At 42.9% G+C, this 28,000-nt stretch overlaps 1 protein-coding gene across 3 annotated transcripts; it reads right to left on the minus strand.

The window, feature by feature from the left end:
* On the minus strand, positions 1–27,998 carry LOC119658329 (synaptic vesicle glycoprotein 2C-like). Of its 3 annotated transcripts, none has more exons than XM_038065667.1 (5): positions 27,841–27,998; positions 7,090–7,590; positions 6,605–7,028; positions 600–844; positions 1–532 (listed from the first exon to the last, which is right to left on the minus strand). In XM_038065667.1, the coding sequence occupies exons 1-5, from the start codon at positions 27,884–27,886 to the stop codon at positions 177–179; spliced, it is 1,572 nt and encodes a 523-aa protein (XP_037921595.1). In that variant the 5' UTR covers positions 27,887–27,998; the 3' UTR covers positions 1–176. The 3 variants fall into 3 exon arrangements, with proteins under 3 accessions (XP_037921595.1, XP_037921596.1, XP_037921597.1); XM_038065668.1 differs by lacking the exon at positions 27,841–27,998 and adding an exon at positions 22,176–22,296; XM_038065669.1 differs by lacking the exon at positions 27,841–27,998 and having other exon boundaries at positions 7,090–7,401; positions 7,460–7,590.
* Between the last annotated feature and the right edge of the window lie 2 nt (positions 27,999–28,000).

Below are 28,000 nucleotides of genomic sequence, written 5' to 3' on the forward strand. Positions count from 1 at the left end.
TTATGAACTATTTTTCACTTATAGCCTATATATACATTCGAGTAGTACTGGTTTCTTCCATCGTGCTGAAGTTTCCATTGCTTTGCTTCAAACACCTACAATATTACCATCACGAATTCCTTAATTCGTGTGTAAAGTGCTCAACATTCAACTGACAGCTGGGAGTTCTCCACCTTCTACGACGGATTATTCACTTTTTCCTTCTTTGTTAGGCTAGTAGGCAGTAGGAAAGATAATACAACAACGGCGCATGACAAGCTTCCTAACCCATAAAATATAGCTTCGCAATTGGTGTTCAGTATAATTCCTACAGAGTTGCTTCCTGCTACGACTCCTATACGGCCAATCATCATAATCAAACAAACTGCCATTGCGCTTATACCGGTTGGATAGAAGTCCACAGCTATTGTGGTAACCAGTCCTCCGCAAACTCCAACTACCAGGAAACAAATGAATAGAACTACAATGGGGTAGAAGCCTCGAACCCAGATTAAAGGGATTGCTGTTACCCCAGCGAATAGGAACCAGAACACTGAAAAGAAAGGAAGCAAGTTACATTTTATATTTAAGGAAGGGTTTTTGAGTTCGAGCTAACTTACTCATTAAGTATTTCTTCTCGACGGCTTTTACCAAATATCCTGCGCTGAAGTATACAAGGGTGTAAAGTGCTCCCATGATTATCATAACTTGGTACGTTACAATATCCACATATGATGCGCATCCAAGGTTCCCGCTTGAAACTCCAGTTGCATTCGTAGAAGCGTCAAACTCGTACCTCATTATTTCGCAAACCGTCATATCAGCTTCGATGTGCTTTACCAAAGCATTGAGTATTTCCGGGAACCTGAAAGAAGGGGTCAACTATATATCCTAGTGTAATATTCAAGTGGAGGATGAATCTTATAAAGGAGTGAACTCATAACTGGAGTATTTGCTTCGGCAAAATCAGAACCACTGAATTCTTTATGAAGTAGTGGTTGCGATGCTTGCCTATAGCACTGATAATTCAAAACTCCAAGGGAAGCATCTCATCCTCAAATTGGTGTACAGTACTGACTTGGGGCTACTTATTGAAATCGTCTCTTCAATGTCTACCAGCGCACGTGATTAATGAATAGAGGGACGACTGAGGATGGTGCTGAACGAGGAATACCCTATATATTCGATAGGGAGGCAACAGTCACAGTAGGCAAGTGCCAGTACTAAATTACTCAGACCGACTTGAAGATCTAAAATTACTCTTAAAGCACCTGACATTGGTAGGGAGCCTCCCTGACCAGGTTCATGGATAACAATTCCTATAGTACACCCTTAGCTTTGTCAAATTTATGAAATGTACAGTATTCAATCCAAACGGGAATAGGTATTTCCACGAGCTAACACGGTTTGTGCCAAAAACTATGATAGGTCGACATTCCGATAGTTGTCATTTTTGTGGATCACAAACCATTGATTGAGGGCTATCCAGTGTTCTAACCACATTAATCTTGGCCGATGTAGGTGCATATGATTGCCAGTAGGGAATGATTTACCCTCTTGGACATGTTCGTCTATGGAGAGTACGAAGGCGCTACATTCTTTAAGGCTATTATGGAACAGTATGGGTCTTAATTGGACGTTGTTATAAAAAGTTACACCTCCTCGAATCCTGAATACATGGAAGGTTGTCTTTTCGAATTATCCAACAATAACTTTCGCAGTAAACCCTCTTTTGGCCCTATAAAATGAAACTCTGATAACGAATCAAGAACAACTATGGCACCAATGGTATATACCCTGGAGCTAGAGTGCGGGCCAATCAGTCAACACCTGGACTTGAAAATATTCCATCGGAGGCGGTAACTTTCCCATTGGAGGCTGACGCTTTTTGTTGAGAACTTTAGACGAATTGCGCTAACCTCTAACCTTGGAAACCACTTTAGGCCAGATCGTCAACGTAGTTATTTCAAGGGGTTTCCATTCCACCAATATGCACTCAAGGGGTGATCGTGAGCGAGGGCGGTCACATCGGTTGGCATCTCCTCCGGAATCAAAAGTTTCTAGGCCTGTTGTTTCTTAACTTCTTCCCCTGGGACAAAGCTAGTTTGTCTGCATAGAAACTTACTACATACCCTCAGATCCGGGAGTTTGGTGGAACTCTGCCGTTTACGTGCTATTAACGCCTCAGAGGCTGCAGAGAGGGACCTCCACTACTGCATTGTATCCATTTTATCCAAGTCATCCAGTTCAGCTGGTGAATATATAAGGGTAGAGAATAAGGGACAGGGGTTGGGTCCATTTCTCTCCCCATTATTGACAAGTATGACAATGAGTTACGAATTATTTGATGAAATCCAGATTATGCAGAACTGAAGAGAGACTCGCCTTTAATGCATCAAATATTCAGACTGCTCCGTCAGTTTAGCAAAGCTGACGTTTTTTTTTCAGTAGTATAGGTAGTATAGGTAGGTATAGTTCAAAGGGTAGTATAGGTCCCAGGGCGAAACGTGGATTGGTACCCACGATGGAGCATGAAACCTGCGAAATGTCTGCTGAACCAACACCAACAGCTTTACTACCAAACCCTATCTCCACCTCCACGTTGCGATCGCTGGGAGTTCTTTCTTCATCAAAAATTGCAGACGGATAAGGATGAAGACGAGTCTCCCGTGTCTAAAAACGGGACAAAATGTAACAACTGGCCCTCCGGATTGGGGGTTGGGTTGGGTTGACAGTTTACACGGAAAACCGATGTTATGAATGTAAGCTAGCTACGGAATGGAAGAATGCCGTATACCGAGTAATATTGCATTCTCAAAGGACGCGGGCACGCGCGGAGACTTATCACAAACTCCGGCGAACGGAGAAGCGACTTCATAGACCGAAAATTGCAGGGAGCAACCGCACTAGACGCGGGAGTTTTACCAACAAGTCAGCAGAATGAAGCCTTACATACCTCGATGTTCATCCTGCCGAGACAAAGAGGGAAATCTGATTTCTGACAGAATGGGCATATAAAAGCGATGGGTTGAGTACTTTGATGAACTGCTGAACAACCAGAACATCGGCGAGTTGGAGGTCCCGCCAACTGAAGACGACGGACAAATACCGCCACCACCAAGTATAGAAGCAACAGTCCGTGCAATTCATCGGCTTACAAATCATAAGACGCCAGGAGCCGATGGAATTACAGCCGAATTGGTTAAATATGGAGGCGACCAGTTACACCAAGTGGTTCATCAACTTGTACTCAAGGTGTGGGACAGCGAATCAATGCCTGACGACTGGCAAAGAGGCATTATCTGTCTCATATATAAAAAGGGAGATATCTCACAGTGCAGCAATTATGGAGGTATCACGTTGCTGAGTACCATCTATAAGATATTTTCCTCCCTCCGGATAGCCCCATACGCCCAGAACATCATTGGCCCATACCAAAGAGGCTTCACTCCAGGCAAATCAGCAACAGATCAGATTTTCCCTTTGCGGCAACTGTTGACTTTAAAGTCGATAACATAGCCAGGGTAAAACTGTACACGTCCATGAGAGAATTCGGTATTCCAATGAAATTGATAAGACGACTAGGCTGACCCTGACCAATGTCCGAGGTCAGATAAAAGCAGCAGGATCACTCTCAAGACCATTCAACATCAATAACGGTCTACGACAAGGGTATCCCCTATCATGCGGTCCCTTTAACCTGGCCTTCGAGAAAGCGATCCGTGATGCTGAGGTAAATGCGAGAGGTATGATCCTCTTTAAATCCACCCAACTACTGGTGCATGCTGACAATATCGACATCATGGGAAGAACGACCCGAGCCATACAGGTAGGCCTAGATCGGATACCAGTTGTTGCGCGGTTGATGATGATCAATGATTTGTGAATAGTCTGGTAATGATCTTACTGGTTTCAGGTTTATTTTTAATTTTATTGAATCAAGAGGTGCTGGAGGGGTTGGAGAAAATTCTGTCAAGGGGTAGGTTAATTGAGGCAAACATTAGTTAATGCTCCTTTTCTCACTGTTTTCTTGTATCTTCTGCAGCTTCTGATAGTAATATCGGATTTTACGGCAGAGGTTGCCGCAGGATGGTCCTCTTTTTGAAAGAAGTTTTTACAGTTAGCTGTGAACCATAGTATTTGGCAGTCGAGAATAGGGGTATTAAGGAGAGAAGTATGGATTTACTGATTTATGGATTTACTGTACAAGACAATGATCTTGCCAGTCCTAATGTATTCCTCGGAGACTTGGGTTCTTGGCAAAAAAACTACGAACTTTTGCCGGCGTACGAAAGAAGAATCCTCCGAAGAATTTTTGGTCCCCCACATGAGAATGGACGATTCCGTAGCCTATATAACGACGAAATCTATGTGCGATACCATGACCGTGTGGTTGTGGATAAAATCCGGCTCAACAGGTTATGGTGGGCGGGTCACTTAATCTGTATGGATGAAGATGATCCAGCCCGGAAAGTCTATAAGGGCAACATTTGTGGTAGAAAAAGGAAACAAGGCAGACCCTACCAGAGATGGAACGATGGTGTAGGTCAGGGGGCATCGAATTGGTGGACCTCGGCGCAAAACCGGGATGTCTGGAGTTCCTTATTATGGCGGGCCTAGACCGGATACCGGTTATTGCGCCGTTGATGATGATGATGAAGGTGTGCTGGATAGGTTGGAGAAGATCCTGTCAAAGGTAGGTTAATTGAGGCAAACTTGAGTTAATATTCCTTTTCCCACTGTTTTCTTGTGTCTTCTGCAGCTTCCGATGGTAATACCGGAATTTACGGCAGAGGTTGCCGGAGGGTGGTCCTTCTTTTTAAAGAAGTTTTTACAGTTAGATGTGAACCATAATATTTGGCAGTTGGGAATAGGGGAATTAAGGAGAGCAGTATGAATTTACTGGGCCACATAGTGCGTACACTCTGGTTGGATTTAAGGATATTATGCGCATTTAGAGAGTTAGTGTTGATGACCATTTCTCTAAAGTTTCTATTAGCGAGCTGTTAGATGGGGGGTCCCGCTGGTTTGGGAGCCAATATTAAGTTAATCGGGGAAGGAGGCTGCCGCTAAACAAATTTTTTTCGGAGGGCCTGCTGCATCTGGTGCAATTTATAAATATCGAAAAGGATGCTGCTGAGACAACTGCCTTGAAGAAAACCTTCTTTGTTGTGGCAGAGGCATCTTTAAGGATTATTGTCCTGTATGACAGCATTTTCGAAATTTACAGTATTATTTTATTGGATTTAACAAGGTTGATTAGTGTTGAGTTTAGGCCCTGAATCAACGCTCTCGCTTTGTACGTCAGGATAAATTGCTGTGACCTGTTTGAGCCCATGCTTTGCACTGGAAATATATATGAGAATAGATGTAGAAAGGGGTGGATCTCTGACGTCACTAGGCATAGCTTCGATTAGGTAGGATGTCAGTTTGCCGATAAAGTTTTTGAGTCTACATTCGACCAAGGTATGTTCTCAACAGCTTTAGCTAGAACATTGATTCAGGTGGGGATGTGTAGCCAAGCCAGCGGTTACTGAGAGCTTTAAACAGATTTGAGTGTTCACTCAAGGGAGATAATAAAATATGAAGATCGTACCAGGAGCTGAATCTATATATCTTGTGTTTCGGTAATACATGGTTGGATTTTTTTTGTAAGTTGGGGGGTATATGAGGCCTGTAATAATGTAGCTCTTACGATGCGCAGGAATTCTACATAGTCCTGGTTATTTGAGTCATTTCAAGTCAAATTGTTGTTCTTGGCAGGAACCCTAGAACTACATAGCGTAGGATAGAGGAGATTCATCACCCCTATTACGAAAAAAAAAAATTCAGTGGTTGGAAATAGTGGGTGCTTGAATAATCACTGATGAAATCCGGCTCAGTAATAGGTTTTAGTGGGTTAGTTACAGAATGGGTGATATTTCAGTAAGGTTGTAGGCTGTTTTTAATGGAGTGCTGGCTTGTGATACAGTTCTATGGGACTTTTAGAAAGATTTATGGTTTATGTTAGACTATAGGCCAAAGTTTTCTGTAGCGATTTTTTTTGTATGAGAGGGAGGTGCTCAGAGGTGGCGGGGAGGAAGGCCGAAGAGAATCTCCACGTGGTGGCACCGGGAAGCGCTGTATCGCATTGGCTTGCCGACCGTGATGCAGTAGGCGAATGCTCCAAGGCTTAATTAGGGCCATCAGACCCGAGTCTGCGCGAGGACTTATCTGAAGTGGCTTCGGCCACGAAACCTTACCAGGGGTATACTGGTACCATGGGAACTGGGGTAGCCCCTGGACTCATATACTTCGTGAGAATTCCTGTTCTATATGAGTATAGCTCGGTTGTTTGCGGTTGGGAGTGTTGTAGTGGGAGCTTCATGGGGGCTGTGGTTATGCTCAAGCGAGAAGAGACCTTCGGGCCTCGGCGTGGTGTTGCGTTTCAACACGGGTGCCGTACTCCTTAGTTCGGTAGCGGGGCTCTGATTGTGGTCACAAAATCAATCCATGTCTTAAGAAGACCGTAGGATTAAGTCTCCACGACAGGTACCTACGTAAAACACTCAAGGACTTAACTGTACGATAGGGAATACGGCTTAATATTTTTACGAACAACATAGCTTTCCTTCTTCAAACTTACCACATGAATACTCCATGTGCTGCGAAGTATGAAATAAAAATGTGAACTAGCAAATTCAGCGTTACAAAAACACGTGATCTGTAGAACATTGGAGCCGTTTGTTTCCAAACAAGAAGGAGTGCACTCCTGATACCGTTGACTTCCTTCAAATTTCTACTTTTCTCACTGTCACTAAATCCTTTTGCTGGATATTCTTCCCTTGAATTACCAGTGTTCACATGATAAATATATTGCAATACATCAATGGCTTTTTGGTGGTCACTCTTCGTGAAAAGATACTTCGGACTCTCTGGCAAAAAAGGCAAACCTAGAGATGCGATTATTCCAGGAATTGTATAAACAATTTCTAACAATCTCCAAGATGGGAATGGTTTTCCATACAACATCCAATCGAATTCAAGTGGGAGGATTCCAATCGCAAGTGCTGAAAAGTATTTAGAATTATGGTCAAAGTATTAAATTACATAATTGCCATGGATACTTACCAGGAAGAAACACTAGCGCAACTGAGAGGAATACTGACAAATAAGTGACTGCCTGGGACTTGGTTTTCATACTATGAAACTCTCCCAAGTAGCTAAATATCGACGACTGGGTTCCACATATGAAAACGCCTACCAGAAGTCTCAGCAAAATTAACATCCACGTTGTGTATGAGAATGCGGATACCAAAGCCAAAATAACGCTTCCAAATATCGAGATCTGGATGACTTTCAGTCGACCCCATGTGTCTGACAGGAATCCCCAAGTGTGTGAACTTACTACTATCCCTATGAAGGCTGTCGATGCAAGGAGTCCTTGTTCATATACAGAAACCTCTAGATCACATTTCACAAACATTATATAAAATCCTACTGAGAGTGTTGCTGTCATGAGAGTTAGGGTGCATAGTCCGCAGACGACGAACAGGAACGTGTGAAATTTTCCGGTACCACATAGTGCAGCGGCTTCATCGAATGTGTACAGTGTCCTTCTGGTTTGGTTACCTGAAAGATTAGATAAAGCTGTATTGAAAGATAAATAAGGACTTTCATAATGAGTTGCGGGAAAAGTTGATGAGCATTACAAGGTAGTGCCGTAACGAAGAAAAAGGAGGCTTTCGTAAACATTTAAATTCAACTTCGCAAAGTGTAAAATGAGATGTCAAAAATGAAAATGGGAACGGATTAGGTTGTGAGATTGGGATTTGGTGAAGAACTTGATGAAAGAGTTGAAGAGGAATCTGTCGATAAGGATGGAATTGACATTGTCATAAAGAAATTGGTTGAAATGGAGATAGGAATCGGTCGTGGCTTTGAGAAGTTTCTGTTAAGGACGGACCAAAGAATAATGGAACCGATACGGGTGTTGGAGGTGATGGCGTTGACGTGGGGAATTGGGGAATTCAGGTGGACACCCAGGTATTCGATGGAGTGGAGCGAGGGGACAGAAGCTGCCCCAACGTTAATGTTTAGTTTGTTGAAATATTATCATTTACATTTCAACAAAAACTAATTCTCTTCTACTTTTATTACTGTACCCTAATAAACCTTTTCTTAGAAAAGAGATAAAGTCCGGAACTCATTCTTTTACTGTTTATACAAGTGTGCATGTAAAATGAGTTAGATAAATGCTTGTGGTACATATAGTTACATATCTGCTAGTTTTGTTCAATAAGTTTAGTCTTCGATAGACCTTTCTGAAGTAAGTAAGTCACTCCTTGCTTAGTAGTGAAGATTAATAAAATTAATAATAGAAAGAAAGAACAATTGTGTTTTCATTAAATAGATTCTGTGCCAATATTTCAATATAGTTTTCGTGTGTCCGCTGTAATCTTCCGGGTAAACTTGACTTTTCCTCGGAAGACGATGGTTTTGCACTTACTTGGACTAGGAAAGAGTTTCCAGGGGGAATTTATTGACGGATTGGATGGAGAGGTTAAGTCTGATTTGAGCAGCTAGAATGTTACGGGATGCGATATACAGGATCAGGTCGTCAACGTATTGGATGGACTTTAATCGAGTAGAGAGTGTTGGTAGGGTGTTTGGGAGGGATGTCAGCGGTGTAGAGGGAGAAAAAGGTAACTGACAAGACTGATCCTTGTGCGATGCCTGCAGGTGGAGAATATGGGTCGGATAATGAGTCAGAAATGCGAATTTGAGATCGGCCGTTAGATGATAGCCAAGAATTAATCTGCAAAGGTGGGGGTAGAACTTGAAAGAGTTGATAGTTTAAAGATGATCCCTTCGTGTCAGATGGAATCAAAGACCTTCTGAATATCAAGGAGGCAGACAATAGTACGGATATTGTTCTTCAGGTTAGAACACATTTTTGTTTTAAGGCTTATTAGCAAATTGGAAAGGAGGTATGATATTATTTTTGGAGATGTGGTGGAGGATGATGTAATGTAGGACATGATCAATTTCGGATGTGGTGTAGAGGAGAATTATGCAGCAACAAAGGGTGTCCGGATTGCTCAAGTGGTTAGAGCGCTTTGCTGTCACAAGGGAATGTCGCGGTTCAAATCTCACTGGTAGCAGAGGGATTTGTTATCGTGACTGGATGTTGGATGTCAGTCAACTCAGCTGTGAATGAGTACCTGAGTCAAATTACGGTAATAATCTCAGGCGAGCGCAATCCTGACCACATTGCCTGTAGTGTATCGTGACGATCTTGAATGAAGTGGTCTAACACAGTTCAAGGCCCAGATCCAATATGGAATGTTGCGCCAACTATTATTATTAAGAAAGGGGCGCTGACACCGTTCAAGGAACTCTGGATGTGATGGTAATTGCGGAAGTAACCACACACGAGCTTTTGGAGGTCTGCAGTAGACTAGGTGACAATAAAGTTCCTGGCCTAAATGGAATACCGAATAGGACCCTTAAGTTTGCTGAAAACGCTGGAGCCCGTAATCTATAATAGATTGCTCTCGGTCGTTGAGAGCCAAAAAGTCTCTAAGATTGACAGTATGTGCTCCAGAAAACCAGATTAATAATTGATGTCCTTAATTGGTTACTGGTTTACCCGAAAATGTAATTCATGGAAAAGGCAGTACCAGTAAATATTTCGTGGTAGTACACAGTCCCTGGCGGCGACTAGTGTAGCGACCTATCTCGCTGCCATTGTGGACAGCTACTTGCGAGAACGGGCGGTCTAGTATAACACAGATTATGGATAAGTGTAGTAAAAACGGAGGCGGACTTTTTCTCATATTAAAATTGTGAATCATGCCATTCTCTTCAAGCCAACCATCAACCAAGGGCCGTTGGATACATTGATTGACAGCTAACATAAGAGAGGACAGAAAACACACATACAGATCAATTATAGTCTCACCCAGTTTCTTACCGGCCATGGAAGATACCGGCAATACCTATATAGGCTTAAATTGGACACTTCGCCTGATTGTCCAAAGTGCGATGGAATTACCCGGCGCACGTATTGTAGCAATGCCTACGGTTGGTGAGAGAAAGGCGGAAAGGAAGGAGTTTCAATATTTACGGGCGGACCTTCAAGGTCAATGTCGCCATCCCTCTCCTTGTCTGGTCGTCTCCGGTCACTAAGAATGGTCTATTGGCCATCGCCTAATCACATATTGTCATTATGAGTGTGATGTACCTTTTAAGTCCACCTAACTACTGGTCTCTTTTTTCTTCTTTTTCTTCAGCCTTTATCCCAAGCGGGGTCGGCTCGTCGTGATCGGTTTCGCCATTTGGCTCTATCGAATGCCTGATCTGGGTGCAATCTCGAGGCTTTTAAATCCCCATCCAGCGTATCAAGCCACCGTTGTATCGGCCTGTCTTTTGATCGTTTACCGTCGACTTCGATGTTCAGACCAATCTTGGCAAGCGAATTCTCGTTAACACGAATTGCGTGACCATACCGTCGAAGACGCCTCTCTCGCAACTTTTCCACGATCGGTGCAACCCCATAACGATTGTGGATATCCTCATTTCGAATGTGACCAACTACTGGCCTATGCTGACGATATCGACATCATGGGAAGAACGACCCGAGATGTACAAACTGCCTTCATCCAGATCGAGCAGACGGCAATTGGCGCGAGATCTTCAGCTGCACATCAATAAAGGCGAGACAAAATATATGGTGGTAAGGCCAGCACCGAAAACCAACCAAAAAACAACATCAAACTGCGCTGGTCAAACGAGAAGAATAAAGATAGGAGACTACAACTTTGATATCGTTGATAATTTCTCCTATCTAGGGTCGAAAATCACAACCGATAACAGCTATGCCGATGAAATCCCCGCACGATTGTTTGTATTTCGGCTTACAAAAACTGTTCCGCTCGAAACGTCTCACCACAGGGTCAAAGCTCTTACTGTACACGACAATGATCTTGCCAGTCCTCATGTATTCCTCGGAGGCTTGGGTTCTTAGCAAGAAAAATTGCGAACTCTTGGCTGCGTTCGAGAGAAGAATCCTCCGAAGAATTTTTGGCCCCCTACATGAGGATGGACGATTCCGTAGCCTACACAATGACGAAATCTATGAGCGATACCGCCACCGTCTGGTTGTGGATAAAATCCGGCTCAACAGGTTGTGGTGGGTGGGTCGCTTAATCCGTATGGATGAGGATGATCCCACCCGGAAAATCTATAAGGACAATATCTATAGTGGAAAAAGAAGACGAGGCGGACCCTGCCTGAGATAGAGGGATGGTGTAGGTCAGGACGCCAGACAGCTTTTAGGGACATCGAATTGGTGGATCGCGCCCAAAACCGGGATGTCTGGAATTCCTTATTAAGGCAGCCTTAGACCGGATACCGGTGGTTGCGCCGTTGATTCATGAAGACAAGACCGGATTGGAGGCTTTTTAAGAATGGCTCCAGTGGCCAGCTGCGTTGTAGAGTGAGGCGCAGGCGGTTTCTGTGTAAGATTTTAGATTTTCTGTGTGAGAATATATGGAGGTACATTGGTGTCATTTGTACATGGCTTGTAATGTATTGCAATGTGATACTGATATTTTGTTTTTTAGGGTGCTGTAATTTCTTGCGTAAGACATATCTTTGACCAACTGCAAATTTCGTTACTAATAGTGGGATTTCCGCCAAACTTGCCGGTATGATGTTCCACAGCATGGTTTACATGATGACAAAATGTCATGAATCTAGGATGTCTAATTTAAGGAAATATTGGTGTTGACGGTATTTTGAGGTTTAGATGTCGTATGGAAGCACACCAAACTACCAGCTAAGATCTTTCATTTGATTCTCCCACATTTAGAGAAAGAAAATATTGCAAAAACCCTCTCTTCAAGGAAGTGACTTCTTGAATTGTGTTCAAATAGGTGCAACTGTTTTGAAGAAAAGTACGTTTGACAGACAGACAGACAAACATGCAGACATACAGTCGGTCAGCCGCACAATGAGCCAATTTCAATAATGTTTTTATTTTTTTATTTTTTAAAAGTTTTTGTTTAAGCTTTAGTGAAAACCAAACATGTCTTCTTCATTGTGGGTCACTGGTGTTTCTAAGGTAACTGCGGTCTCTACAAAAATTTTGGCTTCACCAGTCTTTCGTTGCTCTCTATTTCTCTGGCTAAATGTAATGAAACGCATGTCATCGCTGTGTATTTGATGTCAGTCAAGTATATGGAAAGGTGGATATGTTTTTCTTAGAGGGCATGCGGCTATTGTGTCAATGGAATGCAGGAAACTACTCATCAAGTATATTACCATCGATACGATCGAATGAGCAACAACAACAGGCTACATTTGAAGCCTGGTCGTTTCAAACTTATATACAGCGTCCCTACACTGCAGAACTTCGGTTAAAGTAGACGTCTCCCAGTACGCTGAGGATTTCCTCAACGTGGTAATCGACTGATGGTATGATCAGATGACAGATTATTTTAATCACGATAAGTCCAGACTCCAGAGGGGCCCTCAGAGAGAGAGGAACCCTTAGGTCACTCTTGGGCAACGAATTTCCTTCACTATAATTGCATTGCAATATATTTTTCAAGCTTTATGCGGATCTAATGGACAATTGTGCCTTTAGCGATATCACTGCAGCCACGCCTCCTATGATACATGCGATGCAGACATTCTTAACGTGCCCTTCGTGGAGCTCGAAATCTATTTCCACTTCCCGATTCCAAGACTATGCTGATGCCCTACAGTTTGATCCCTTAAACCCTTCTTCCTGCGGCAGTTTTTTGCATAGGTTAATGTTTTTGCTTACTCTCCTCTTACCCTGTTTAATGCCCGTTTAAATAAATAAATTGTAAGGTATCTCTGACTTCCAGGGTTTATCCCCTTAATGTTGTGGTTTACCTTTGCAAGTGAGCCTCTTCTACCTTTCAGAAAGACTTTCCTTGCAGTAAATAAAATTATGAGGTGTGAAACCAATGACCTCTTCACCCTCCCCTCTTTCATCTTGGCTCTCACAGGAATAACAGGCCAGTTACTGTCTTCAGGAAATTTGATCGCATTTTCGACAGAATGAAGCTGGACAAAGTTCCGTACATCCGCACTAACTTTAATTTAATTAACCCTTATGGGAGATCAGATTTCAGCAAGTGATCTAACCTTGCTAAATCTAGTGAGGATGGGCCTTACAGGCTGAAGAATGATGGCAACTTGATTATAGCCGCGTATGTTTCGGTTTCCCAGGATTGCAACCAGCTGCATAGTCTTTTCAAAGCATGGACATCTTGCTAAGATCAAAGAGTCGTAGCACTATTCGCAGAACTAATGGCAAAAGCCATCGAAAGAGCCTCATGAAGAGACGTAAGTAAAATTATGATAAAAGCGGACTCATCATGTCAATTATCTAGCGGCCTTTAAGTAGGATTAAATCAGAAATCGCAAAGAGGAACCTGTTATTATCTCATAGTATACTGGGCATTGAGCGTGTGTGAGGCTACCGAGATTGTGTTTAGCATGGAAGGCCAATGCGTCTTTTCTCAGTTGCATATGATACTTGGAGTCATTCCTCAAAAAGTATATGAAGATATTCCTCCTATTTTGCAGGTTTTTGCTTTTCGTCCTTGCTTTCTCATAACGATTTCTCGTAATCTCGATACAAGCTTAAAACTCAGTTCCATGTGAGCAACAGGATGTCAAAATCTTCCAGATCCTGGCGGGCGTGTCAGCTTCTTCATGATCAATGATGACTTGCCATTCACATCAGGAACGTATCGTTCAGTTGATCGAATTTAAGGGGGTCATCCCGTGTGTCAGATTCGCGGAATCGAATTTCTTTTTTTTTTGCAACAATTATACCTAGATATAGTGTAGTATATATGACCAAAGTAATTGTTTGATATTAGGAGTCGTTTGGAAATTATAGTATTAAACATATGATAAGTAACATGCCAGATTTATGTCGATTGCCGTAATAAAACGCGTATTTATCGATCCGAATGACGTTCGAATGACTTCGCTAAAAGGACAAAAATTGAAGACAAGGCTGTACATGTGTTTGGATTAAGTATAGCAGATTAAGGGTCAGTTAAAGTTTTATGGCCAAAAATCGCATTCCACTTTTTAAGTGCGTTTTTCTCGAAACTGCATGTTGAAAATCGGCTGCCACCATAGCGCAAAATCTATCCAACGAAATTCTTTGAAATTTTCAGGACTTATTCAGAACATATCTCCACGGTCCGCAAACTAAGATAATTGCGATTCGTTTAGCAGTTTTTTTTTATTCATTGAAGAAGCCGTCAAAAAACACCAAAATTCACAAAAAAAGTTTAATACGGCACCAAAAATTTACCTTTTAATATTTTTTAATGATCCTAGTTTGCGGACTGTAGTTAAGTCTGTACGTTAAAATGCCGTTTACTTTTTTTCACAGCGTGGCAGCAGAAAAACACCTTTTTTTGGAGATGATTGTATAAATTGTCCTGTATTTCAATAACCGAGTATGCGATCGTGATGGAAAAATTACTATGGACACTCAAGATATTAATAAATCTATGGTGAGAAATTCGTATTTGTATCTTTATCCAGTTCTTTACAAAAAATTTCTAAAAAAACCCAAAAAAAAAAACGGCCTCCACACGGGATGACCCCCTTAAGCAGGCCCTGGTGCCACTTAATTGCAGGACACCAATTGGCTTAACACGGTATTTCCTTTCGGTGCTTTTGACACCGTTTGACTGTTGGATTAGATTTGAATGGTGCCATTAAATATGGTCAACATTTTCCGAGAGGTTGGGACAGTTTCATTCTTCAGTTTCCCGAAAAGACCTCTAAAAATTTGATCTCTCTGACTTGATCAGGTGAAACTTTGAACAATTTCCTGAGATTATTTAACACATTTTATCTATATTACAGTCAAATTTCTTTTCTTGCAATTATCAGATACTATTTTCCAAAAATTCATATCATTTGTTCTATTCTTATGTAAGTAATAACTGCATAAGTATCTATTTTTGGAGACAATAACTGTTCAAAGTCCAAATATAAAGTCCAAAAGAAAACCAGAGGAATCACAAAAATCCATGCAAAAGATAAGTGTTTCTTTCATTTAATGATTTTATTTCCACCAATAAAATGCGCGTGTTTGTACTATTTGGATACAACACTATCCTAAACTTTGGAAATATTTGGGTTTAGATACGCCGGCAATAAAATATGCTGCGGAGGCAATAGAATTGGATGTGTTGACGAATCCATCCTAATAAATTAATTTCATACTTATCACATAATAGTGGTAGTTAATTTTCTTTACTTTGTACAGGCGAAGATACATATATCGTTAAAATACTATAGATATGAGGCTGTAGATGGGGCAATTAAGGAAAGCTAAAAGAATTCAATTTACGTTTATAGGTTGGCTATTTTCAGGGATGACTGCAGTCATAGCTTGTATGCTCACTTTCATCGGCAGAAAAAGTAGAAACTAACCCTCCATGCCCTCCAGACGACCGAGAGGCGAATAACAAAACCGTGGATGGGAAGCAAAAGTTGGCCATGACAAAGAGTTGTATTCTGGGAACAATTAAATTACGACGCATTGTAAATTTTCGGCTTGCTTCAGTGTAATTCACTGTCATAGTAAGGTAGATACCGACAGTTTAGTAGGGAAAGATAAGATAAGCTGATGCACTATAGAAAGATGGAAAGATAGAGGATCACTGTCAAATGTTATCAGAGAGCGGGAATTGTACTTAATAATTGGCGCGGAAGAATTGTGCTGCAATTAAGTGCGTTTTCGTCATAGGTTGTTCCATGAAATGCGGGCGGATACAATTCAAAGAGTCAAAATTCTGTCGGACTCCTGCTGTCATCAGATATGATCAATCTACGTAAAATGAGCGAGTCTATCGTTGGATCGGAATACGATTTCTTCATTCAGCTCCCTCCCCCCCCCCCTCCACTTCAAATCCGATGAAAACAGGTAGTCGTCATCCCTTTTAAAAAGTGTTGATGTTATCATTGTAAAGTTTGAATTTTCAACCCTGCTGGGTGAAGGACATAGGAATGGGAAGATATACAAGAGGAAGAGAATGCTCCCCCATTTCTAATCCTGGTGAAGAGTGGTGGCGGTCACCCCGCCTCCCTTTAAAACGCTTAGGCGCCACATGTCTATCCCCGAAGGGGTGTGGCGGCACATCGGAGACGTGAACCCCGAATGCCATATAGAATCCGCCTCCGCCGCCACGACTGACCGTCTAGTACGAGGCCGGCGCGCTCGCTTCCTTCCTTTTGTACGTCCTTGTTGATCTTGCGCTTCTGGCACGCAATGCACTGTCTGGCCGATGAGTTTAAGTCCTTGTTCGTGGACGGCCAGAAGCATTTTTCAGTGGCTAACCGGTTCGTCGTACTGATGCCTGGGGAGAGCGCAAGATCGTCTATACGAGGAATACTTCCTTGCGAAAATCAGTCGGAATGAAAGGCCTGGGCCTCTTATTTGAGGTCTAGCAAAGTAAATAGGAGTTTGAGCCGAAAATAGGAAACTCCTTGAACTTGTATTTGGAGGTTGCGTTCAGGCTCTGAAGCTCTGCGTTGTCTTTTTGCGCCTCCGCGATTGCCGTATAATCGACCTTGGCGGGAATTGTGATCTCCAAGATTCGAGACAAAGGGCCTGCAACAATATTGTCTTTTCCAGACACGTGTTGGATATCAGAAATAAACTGGCTGATGTAACTCAAGTGCTTAAGTTGGCGAGAGGACGGTTTGTCGGGCTTTTGTCTAAGCACGAAAGTAAGGCGCTTGTGGTCCGTGAATACGGTGAACGGCTTACCCTCAAGGGACACACGGAAGTATTTGATAGCGAGGTACGCGACGAGTTGCTCACGACCGTATACGTTGTAGTTACGTTGAGCTGGGTCGAGTTGCTTTGACAAGAAGCTCAACGGTTCGCAGACTTCATTCATCCGTTGGTGAAGAGCGGCGTCTACCGCTGTATCTGAGGCATTGACGAACACAGCTAGGGGTGTATCTGGCTAAGGAAATGCCAGCAGTTTTGTATCAACAAGTTGTTGTTTGACTGTCTCAAATGCATGGATGGCTTCAGCAGACCACATAACCTCGCAGGAGTCTTTAGTTTTGGGCCCAGATAAATAGGTGTTCAGGATCGCTTGGTGATGGACGGCCTTGGACAAGAAATGACCATAGAAGTTTAAAATGCCCATGAACCTTTGAAGATCCTTCACCATGATTGTTAGGGAAATCTCTTATCGTCTCAACCTTGTCTGGGTCAAGGGGTCGAGAAATTTTACCTGCCTCTGGAGGAATCTGCATCTGCATTTTTCAATGTTTAGGATAAGTCCGGCCTGAAGGAGGCGTTGAAAAATGCACTCGAGATGTTCCAAGTGCACAGATTCTGAAGAGGAAGCATCCAAAACATCATTCATGTAGATGAAACAAAAGTTCATAAGCCAGTGCGCAAAATCATGAATGAGTGGAATTAGGTACCGGTCTTTAACTGTCTGTGCATTCAGGCAACTCCACATGGCCGCCGTTCGTCGTTTGGCTTAAGGATTATATGAACTGTGGAGGGCCAACAGTTATTCGAAGGTATGCAGATACCCTGTTTTATCAAATCATCAGACTCTTTCTTCGCAACAGCGAGAATGGTGAGGTGAAAGAGAATGCACCTAGGAGAAACAACTTTCCGTAATAATGTTGCGGTACTTTCTGAAGAGTGCCCGAATGAGGTGGTCGGCAACGTCCTTGAAAATAATCAACAGAGTGTTATCTTGCCAGGTAGAAATTTTCCTTGATGGCTGTAGAGAGGTTGCGGGGTCTATCAAAGCCTTGTTCTGCAAGTCCACCAATAGCCCATAATGAGACAGGGAGTCTGTGTCTAATATGGGGTTGCTAATGTCCACCAGAACAAGTCCCAAAAAAACGTTCGGGGCAGTCCGAGACCTACATCCATCTGCTTGGGAAAAGAGTTCACGGCAGCCAGTCGCAAGTTTTGTGGGATTAGGGTGTTCGGACGGGGTACAGGAAGAACCGACACCTCAGCGCCAGTGTCGACCAGGAAGCACCGTCTGCTTAAGAGTTCGAAGATTGGAAGGCGACGTGGTACTGCGCTTTGGGTAGCTACCGCATCCCGTGGTGCATTTAGTTGCTTGAACTCCATATTATAGCGATACCACCAAGTCGTTCGGGCTAATGAGGGAGTCCCTTCGTCGAAACCGATGAGGGCATGGTTGAAACGAATGGCATCCGCGGTGACGCCAGCCAGCGCAAATTATGCCTTCAATTAGCGGAACCACGTCACCGGATTGCGTAGCCTAAAAGGAGGCACCCTAACCGTGACGCAGTCAAAGAAGGAATTGTGTCTCCCATGGTCTCCTCATTGCGGGATATGTCGGCTAGCGAGTAGAGAAGAGATGTGACGGCATATCGGAAACGCGAACCTCGAACGCCATATAGAATTCGCTCCTGCCGACGCAAGGGAAAAGAGGATATGAAGGAAAAAGTGGTTGGTCCTCTCTTGAACCCTGTTGAAAAATCATGACCCACGCCTCCCCTTTAAAAAGTGATGACGTTGGAATGTCGAGTACTCTGATATCATTATGACAAAGTTGAATTTGTCAACCCTAACCCTACCCCTGGGAGGGGGTAAGCAGGAAGAAAAATAATGTAAGCTCTTTCTAAAACCGTTAAAAAACGGTTTCCGTTATCCTCCGTTCAAAGGCTATGGCACCTCGAAAAGAAACTACTTGGGTATCATTAATAAGCAAGGTTGCGGCTCCATCTGTAAACCGCCTTGCAAATGGCGACGATGATTATCCTACAAAAAAAAGGTTTTCAATGAATGAAAATAGCTTCTTTACGATGTGTTTTTTTTGGGAATTAATGACCCCCATACGTTTTTAGTGCGGGAAAAAACGGAGGATCTACCTCTGACAGGGAAATTGGTTTCGCTCATACATAGGGAGGCCAGTTTTATATATTGGCAAACCGCCTTCTTTCACTCAGGCGAACCTACTCTTTTCAAAAGGCCTTCTTCCAGGTAGTAGAGTGTTTCCTTTACAGGGATGCCATGGAACAGAACTTTCATATAAAAGGAAACTATCATTTCACCGTTTCAGGTTTTCTCGGATCCGGTCGATAGACATGACAGGGAAGAGCTCATCGAACGGATCCGAGAAAACTTGAAGGGAATAGTAAATGACAAAATGCCTAGTTTCCTTAGATATGAAAGCTCTATTTCCCAGCATCCCTGTAAAGTAGGCGTTCTGCTACCTGGCAGAAGATTCAGCTAGGAGGAGGAAGGACATTCGCCAGTATATAAAATCGGCTTCCCTATGTATGAGCGAAACCTAAACCAAAGGCAGATTTCACAAGACAACCCCAGGGGTAACAATGGCTAACCCTTTCTTATCACTACGCAGCGAAATCTTCATGGAAAAATTGAAGGGAGAATGAGAAAAAAAGGAATAGTCCCTCCTTTTTGATATCAAAGGATTGCATGGCACCGATTAGGAATTTGAAACACAATGGAGTGACAGGCCAAACTATAAGAGCGTGGAAGCGACCTTATGGTTTAAACCCGCCAATGATAACCTGTCGAATTCTTCACAATAGAGGGAGCGGGCCAGGGAGTCATTGATCCAAGGAAAATGTATTTTGAACCAATATGGATAAGCACAGTGGAATATTTCAGGGGCAAATATAAGCCTTAGATCGGTGTGCTCTCTTTAGCCTTTAAAGGCACCTTAAGGGGCAGAAAATTGCTATTCTGACCGACAAGCAAACGTCTATTAAGGCGTTTAAGTCCAACCAGCAACCAGCACAATAGGTTCTGGATACTCCGGATTCCAGGCCATATGGAGCTAGGAGGCAATAAGGCAGCAAATGATCTGACTAGGAAAGGTGCAGAAATACCGCCATAGGGAGGGTCGATGAATGAAGATGAACGGCCGAGTGATTTGGACAGATTTCTCATGGGGAAATTCAAGCGCATATAGAATTGTTAAAACCTCACCAAAAGAAAGCCTCAAGATCATAGTAGGAATTCGTACTGTTCATTGCGAGCTAAGTTCTCACCTCGGGAAGCTAGAGATATCTGTGGACACTGCTTGTGGATTCTATTAGGAGAGTGGTGAAACCTCAGAAACTTCTGAATTCACAGAAAATGTCCGGCACTTGTGCAAAGTAGGTTAACGTATCTGGAACAATAATAAATCATCTGGCATTTATTATTTTTCCTGCTGACACACTTAAAAGTAGGGAACTTCTTAAAATTATTGCCAGTTAAGGGCTACATAAGTTGATCGTTAATAGGGGCGCAATAGAGAAGTTTTTCTATTATATTCTGTTATTATCAGAAGAAATAAGTAGGAAAACATTAGAGGAAACCATGCCAGAACATGCAACGCCTCGAAAAGAGATGACCGGGGAAGTTGCAGAAGTATTACCAGGAAAAACAAAGCTGGAAAAAGATTAGCGAAATGATTTTCAAAACAACATGAGGATAATACAAAGAATCAAAAAGCAAGCAAACCGTAGATGTCAAATTGACAGGAAAGTGCGATCCGAGAGATTGTAATAATTGAAGTCAGAGAATTAGCATAAGGGAGATCCCGAGAGGCCATGGGTAAGCATGGGGTCTAAGCGATCTCCAAACCTAAAGAAGAATGACGAAAGTGGCCGTCTAGTTTCGCCATCGCCTAAGTGCAGCTCCATTACCACATCAAAACTATTGGCTCGCCAGTCTTCTTGAAGCGGCGTCTTTTACCACCCCAGAACCGCTATTGTGCGGAAAGAGTTTGAACAACTGCTGGTCTTGCCTTTCGTGTCGTTTACCCTCCTATACAGCCGTCAGTGGGGAGGGTTATCTCCACATGCAACAACGTACCTGCAAAACGATTTTTATGTCCACTAAATGACACCGTCGAACAAGGAAAAACTCTACTCCGAGATGGGCTAAGTGTAATTTCACGGTGCTTTTATTGCGATTGAATTATTTCAAATTTCCGACATGTTTTCAGCCTATTATCATCAAGGGAAAGGTCTTCATCCAGAAGCTATGGCTTCAGAAACTGGAATCAGATGATAATTTGTCGCCAGAGTTAGTATAAGAATGACAGGAATACTGACGGATCTGAGTAATATTCGGGTTACTGGGGTGCCAAAGTGAATTGGGGTCACGACTAAGGATCGAATCGAGCTACATGGTTTTGTGACGCATCGAGAGAGCTCATCGCTGTCGTACTGTATATTCGGATTCTTGGACAGTCGGAGATACACAAAGTTGAAATACTGATGGCTAAACTAAGGTGACACCGCTGGCTGTGCAAACCGTACTACTGCTGCTCAGTAGCACGGTATTGCTGGTCAATCTGGTGGATCAAGTTAAGGCTCCAGATAACAATTGAACTGCACAGCCACCCATTACTGGACAGATTCCAAAATCGTTCTCTCATGGATAGCGGACCATTCAGTTCGGTGGAAAACTGATGCCGCGAATCGGGTGAGTCAAATTCTCAGAAGCAACATACCGAAATAATGACATCATGTGGGAACTCGCAAGAATCCTGCTGGCTGCAGGACTACACGCAGATCGTTACCAATATCTAGTTGAGCGAATCTGCATTATGTTTCAATGGCGCGAAGACTTTCAAGTCGGATACTATCCAAAAAGGAAGTTGACGCAAACCACTGGAACTAGAGAAAGGAGCCATCTTGTATACTTTACGAGCAAACCAACAGGATCTATTGATCGACCAATTCTCGAGCTATATGAGGTTGTTTCATGTCGTCACGTATTGCAGACGACTGTTGCCTAGAAAGAAGGGTTATCGATTGTGCAGGTACTTTCCCGCAGTAGAACTAAGAATGACCAGAAGTGGGATGTCGGAATCGTCCTATGTCTTCTCAGTCTCTTCATCGTTGTTACTATTATTTTGCACATTGTATTTTCAGTACTTCAATATCATTTTCAAACCACTTAATGTTACACAAGTGATAAAGATACAGCTACAAAATAAACATAAAAACGAGCACACAAACTTTTATGATGACCAAGATTCGAACCTAGGGCAACGAGATCAAGAGAGTTTGACGTCAATCAACTGAACCCTAGCGCCGTTTAAAACTATGCTCTTCATAAAATATTCAGTTTAGGTACAGATATCGCGTGAAACTTTACTTACAAACTTTGTAACTTGCTTCACTTGCAATTATGTTAGCACCCATGACTATCACAAACCCGACCCGCAAGAATTGCCCAACTTACGCGACTGAAGGACTGTAATTTTCCCATTTTGCTGATTTATATTTTAAACATGCAAAAATGGTAGATTCAAACTAGTCAAAGCTTCCGACATGACTGGCTAAATTTTAGTCGAAAAATAACGCAATTCAATTGCTATCATTTCGTCACGGAAAGAATCAATCTAGATTCAATCAAGTTGATTGGATGGTTTCGTGAATAAATTAATAAACAAAACAAACTATCTCATTGGGTGTGCTTTTTTGTTGAATCTTGGAGATAGGAGAAATGTAAACTGGAAAAAAAATTGACGAGCAAATATTTTAAATAATTACTCAACAGAACGCCTCTACGGTGGCATGTGCAATGTCGTCCCCGAGGTCATATGACCCTTACGCCATGCTAGTTCTCCAGTCTTGGGTTTATTTTTAAGGTTTTGTGTAAACACAAAACCTTATTAAATCGGTTTACTGTCTGTCTGTCTGTCTGTCTGTCCGTCTGTTTGTCTGTCTGTCGGTCACACGCATTTTTCTCGGAGACGATTATAGCGATTGACACCAAATTTGGTAGAAAGGTGGGAACTGTGAACGCTCACGCATACAGTGAATTACATCCTTTTACGTTGAATTTAAGGGGGGGTCCCCATACATGCAAAAGGGGGTGTAAAATTTTTTTTCATCAAATATAGTCATGTGGGGTATCAAATTAAAGGTCTCTATTAGTACTTTCCAAAGCCGATCTTAGTTTTGACATTCGTTGGAAGGGTGGGGAGCGCGAGGGGTTGAAAGTGATCACTTCTTTAAGGGGGCCATTCTCAGAAACTACCAAACCGAAAAATCTGAAAAAAATCAGGGGGCTGCCACTATATGGTGCCTGGGCTCCGAAATACCTTCCATGCCGATATCTGTTTAAATAAAGTTAATAATAGTATATTACTACAATTTTTTCTAATTGGTTAGAAACCCCCGTTAAGTTCATCCTAGTACCGTGAAATTTTGCAGCGATATAGGCTATAATATAGAGCATGATTTATCTTTGGTGGAAATCGCACTATTACTAACAAAGTTATAATACCTCAAATTTGTTGCTTCTTTGAAAATTCTTCTTCTTTTTCTTCAGCCTTTGTCCCGTTCACAAGCGGGGTCGGCTCGTCGTGATCGGCTTCGCCATTTGGCTCTATCGAATGCCTGATCTGGGTGCAATCTCGAGGCTTTCAAATCCCCATCCAGCGTATCAAGCCACCGTTGCTTAAATCTGCCTTTTGGTCGTCTACCATCGACTTCGATGTTCAAACCAATCTTGGTAAGTGAATTCTCGTTTGCACGAATTGCGTGACCATACCATCGAAGACGCCTCTCTCGCTACTTTTCCACGATCGGTGCAACCCCATAACGATCGCGGATATCCTCATTTCGGATGTGATCTAAACGTGTGACGCCACTAGTCCAACGTAGCATCTTCGTCTCCATTACCGCAAGACGCCGTTCATTGTCTTTTATGGTTGGCCAACACTCCGAACCATAGAGAGCAACTGGACGGACGACATTGCGGTAAATTTTAGATTTGAGACGTTTGTTGATACGTCGATCACAAAGGACACCAGTTGTGGAACGCCACTTCATCCAGGTTGCGTTAATGCGTGAAGCAATTTCATAACGCAGTTCTCCATTGGCTGAAAGTGTGCAGGTCACTGCCACTGATAGTGATTGTGCCGGTTTCATGGGGATCGGTCGTCAAAAATTCAGTTTTGCTTAAATTCAAGCTGAGAGCATGTTGCATAAGGCGATCATTCCACTTTTGGAGAAGTTGATCGATATCAGTTTAGCTGCATAAAGCAGTGTACAGGCCGCTAGACGTTGGATGTCTCTTGTGACGGTGTCCATAATAATGGTACTTCTTCCCCTCTTGTCATAGTGCGCTTTCGTATTGTGGAAAGCCAAGTGGTAGCAGACGCGAATCTATTGTCGGTTTGTCTTTGACGGCTACCGCAATGCCCGCTTTCTTCACTAGGGAGCCGGTTTCTGACAGACGCTGGGCTCGATGGTCTTCCTGTAGAAATGAAAATTTTGTTTGCGAATGGATTGTCCTGAGTCCGCCATCCACTTAATGTCGGGCCACACTTGCTCGAGAAGCAATTTACTCCTTCTGTTAATTGCACGGACTACCCTTCTTGTGGGTGAGCGCCCAGTCCTTTAAAAAAATTATGTATTAGGCTTTGGCGGTTTCGGTCGTCGAAGCAGCGTCTGATAAGATCGCTTCTGCCCTGCGAAACCGTCAAAGCCAAATACATAACTTCCTGTAGAGCTATTTATCACTGTACCTGCAGTTACTTCAGATGTACCCCTTCCGATTGAGGGGGAGGGGTGATTGCTAAAATTCCAAAGAAGGGTACCCTTATGGAGTGAGATAATTGGAGGGCAATCTGCGTGCGTCTGCCGTTGCAAAGGAAAAGGCTAAAATAATTCTGGAACGCATGTTGTAGATGAAATGACTAGTCGCCATAATATGTGAATACAGTTTCTCCAAGCAGAAGAGAAATGGACGATGGCATCTTTCCTCAAACACTTCCTGTTTGCTTTCTCACCGTCACCGTCACGCATCTTGGCAAAATGGCTCTGGATTTGGGAACAGAGGCAAGTAGAGTTGGATTGAAGATAAACACCAACAAAACCAAGGTGCCCAGTTTGATGGACCATCGGACTCTCCCTCGGTCGCGTCGTCGATTTGTATATCTAGTAAGTGTGGTTGCTGCCGACGGCGGCACCGAACTAGATGTTGCCCGACGTATTAATTGCGCTAGATCTGCTTTCGCTGCCCTGTCCAAAAATTGAAATGCAGTTATCGCAACACTATGATCAAGTTGAGACTGTTCTGAGCTAGTGTTCTTTTCGTGTTTCTATATGGGAGTAGCACATGGAAAGTGAACACCACTATTACTCGAAAGTTCCAAGCTTCTGGCAACATATACGTCGTATCATTGAAGGACCCTGACCCGACACTATTTCAATCGAACAACTTGGTTGGCGGACAGGCTAGGCATTCGTATGCGATGTGATAGGAAGACGCGGTATCAATGGATAAGTCACAGATTGAGGAGGTTTTGCAGTGGAATCCACTCTCCCAGGATGGCCGATGAGGGAGTCGCCTCGTTGAATGCTAAGCGGTTCTTTATGAGTTCATCGCACCTTAATATCGGCCATTAATTGCCGTCTTGTACATCAAGCCGCCGATAAAACAGCGTGAGGAACGCACTGGCCCGCCTCGCGTTAAATGAGGAGAAAGAAAAAAATATCCTCACTTACACGATTACCAGCCTGGCTTTCGAATGACAATGTTGAAGTGAAGGTCCGTGAAAAATTAGGGCGATCAGACCCTAGTCTGCACCAGGGGTATACTGGTACCATGGGAACCGGGATAGCCCTTGAATTCACATACTTCAGGTGAACTCCTGTTGTATGAGCGTTCAGCTCGGTTGTTTGCGGTTGGCTTCCTAGTGGGAGCTCCATGGGGGTTGCAGTTGCGTTCAAGGAGGAACTAATAAAACGAATGAAATCGGGGAAAGCCATAGGACCTGACGACATCGCATCTGAGCTCTGGAAAGCGAAGAGCTGGGACCCAATACTGTGGCTCAGTGAATTCTTTAATCGGGCCATTCAGGAAGCAAGAAAACCATCTGACTGGCAAGGAAGTACTGTGCTAATCTGCTCCCAGTCTTTATACATTTCACTTTTTAACTAACCAATCCATTGGCCGATGTGAACAAATTGATAACCAAAATATAGAGAGATTCTGATCTGATATTTTTCTTTATTTTAGTAATTAAAATCGCAATCAAACGCATGTACGGAAGAAACTCACTATTGTGAGTAAAAAAGAAAATAAAACTAAACAATTATGTGCACTACCCGACTAGAATGTGATATTTTCTAAATTCAAATAAATTAATTTAATTTACTGTTCGCTGCACGCGTCTGTCCGCAGTCAAGGCTGGAGGCGGAAGAGACCGGTTATTCTCCATGCGGTTACTCTGTCTTCAACCAAAGGCACTTTTTCACTGCTGGCTTTCCACTCCTGTGGCGAGTTCTAAAACGCGTGAAGAGTGCCGGTGGCGTCATCTAACCGCTCGCATTCGCAACATTCGAAATAAATTTTGAATGCTGCCAATCCTGCTGCGCCACAGTACCACAGTTCCAATATGGAAAAAGAAAGTTAGTCAAGCAGAATGTTCAAATTACCGTCCGATCCGGTTACTTTCCCATACTATAAAGATTTTTTAACGCATTCTTGACAACCGTATTCGTAAAATCGTTGAAATAACCGTGAATCAAGCTGGATTTGTCAAAAACTGTGGAACTACTGACGCAATACACGCTGCGCCGTTACTCATGGAGAAACACCGTGAGAAGCATCGCCCTCTTTACATTGCATTTCTGGATCTAGAGAAAGCTTTGGACCATGTGCCACACGAACTCATCTGGTATGCTTTATGCTTCGTGTCTCTGTTGGTGTTCATCAAGGAAGTGCCCTCTCACCACTCCTCTTTGTTCTTGTTATGGACACTTTCACACGGCACAGCCCACGTCCACACTGCTTTATGCAGATGATGTTTTCCTAGCATCACATAGCAAAAATTATCTGGAGCAACTTGCCCAAAAATTGAATGATCGCCTCATGCAACATGGTCTCAAATTGAATCTAAACAAAACTGAGTTTTTGACGACCGATCCCCATGAAACAGGCACAATCACTGTCAGTGAAGTGGCGTTCCACAACTGGTGTTCTTTGTGATCAACGTTTCAACGAACGTATCAAATCTAAAATTTACCGCAAGGTCGTTCGTCCTGTCGTCCTCTATGGTTCGGAGTGTTGGCCGACTACAAAAGACAATGGACGCCGGTAATGGAGACGAAGATGTTACGTTGGACTACTGGCGTTACACGTTTTGATCACATCCGAAATGAGGATATCCGAGATCGTTATAAGGCTGCACCGATCGTGAAAATATTGAGGCATCTTCGATGGTGTGGTCACGCAATTCGCGCTAACGAGAATTCACTTGCGAAGATTGGTCTAAACATCAAAGTCGACGGTAAACGACCAAAAGGCAGGCCGAAACAACGGTGGCTTGATACGCTGGATGGTTGCACCCAGATCAGGCAGTCGATAGAGCCAAATGGCGAAACCGATCACGACGAGCCGACCCCGCTTGTGAACGGGACAAAGGCTGAAGAGGAAGAAGAATATCTCATTCGCAGGTCATGGACACGCATTAGTAGCATTTGAAGTTTTTTAAACTCACTTTGTTCCACCATTTATTCACATACACGTATCCTGACTTGGTTCCTAATTCAAAATAAATTCAGGACATTCCAACATATTTATTTGAAAAACTTTCGCTTTCACAACACTGTGAGGGAGCACTATCTTTAGCTACTTTGATAAATCTTCATTAACATTATTTGAACTGAAAAGTTGTTGGTTTGATCGACACTTTCTCTGCAAGCTTCAATGAATTTGGCACAACAAGGACCCTAGTGGTTCTTTGCAATAGAATTGGGTCACATTTGTTTCCTCACCAAATGCTAAAAATCCAAATAAAAAAGTACCTTTATCTGCGAAATGATGGTCATCCTCAAAAGCTGGATTATCCATATCGGCGACGAATTATCACTGAACACTAGATCCAAACTATTATCGGAGAAGAAAAAGCTTTCGTCGCGCCCACTTTTTGGGAAGATGTAGTTAGCGAAGTATTCGCAGTATCTG

The sequence above is a fragment of the Hermetia illucens genome, chromosome 5, assembly GCF_905115235.1.
Source record: "Hermetia illucens chromosome 5, iHerIll2.2.curated.20191125, whole genome shotgun sequence".
NCBI classification, from domain to species: domain Eukaryota; kingdom Metazoa; phylum Arthropoda; class Insecta; order Diptera; family Stratiomyidae; genus Hermetia; species Hermetia illucens.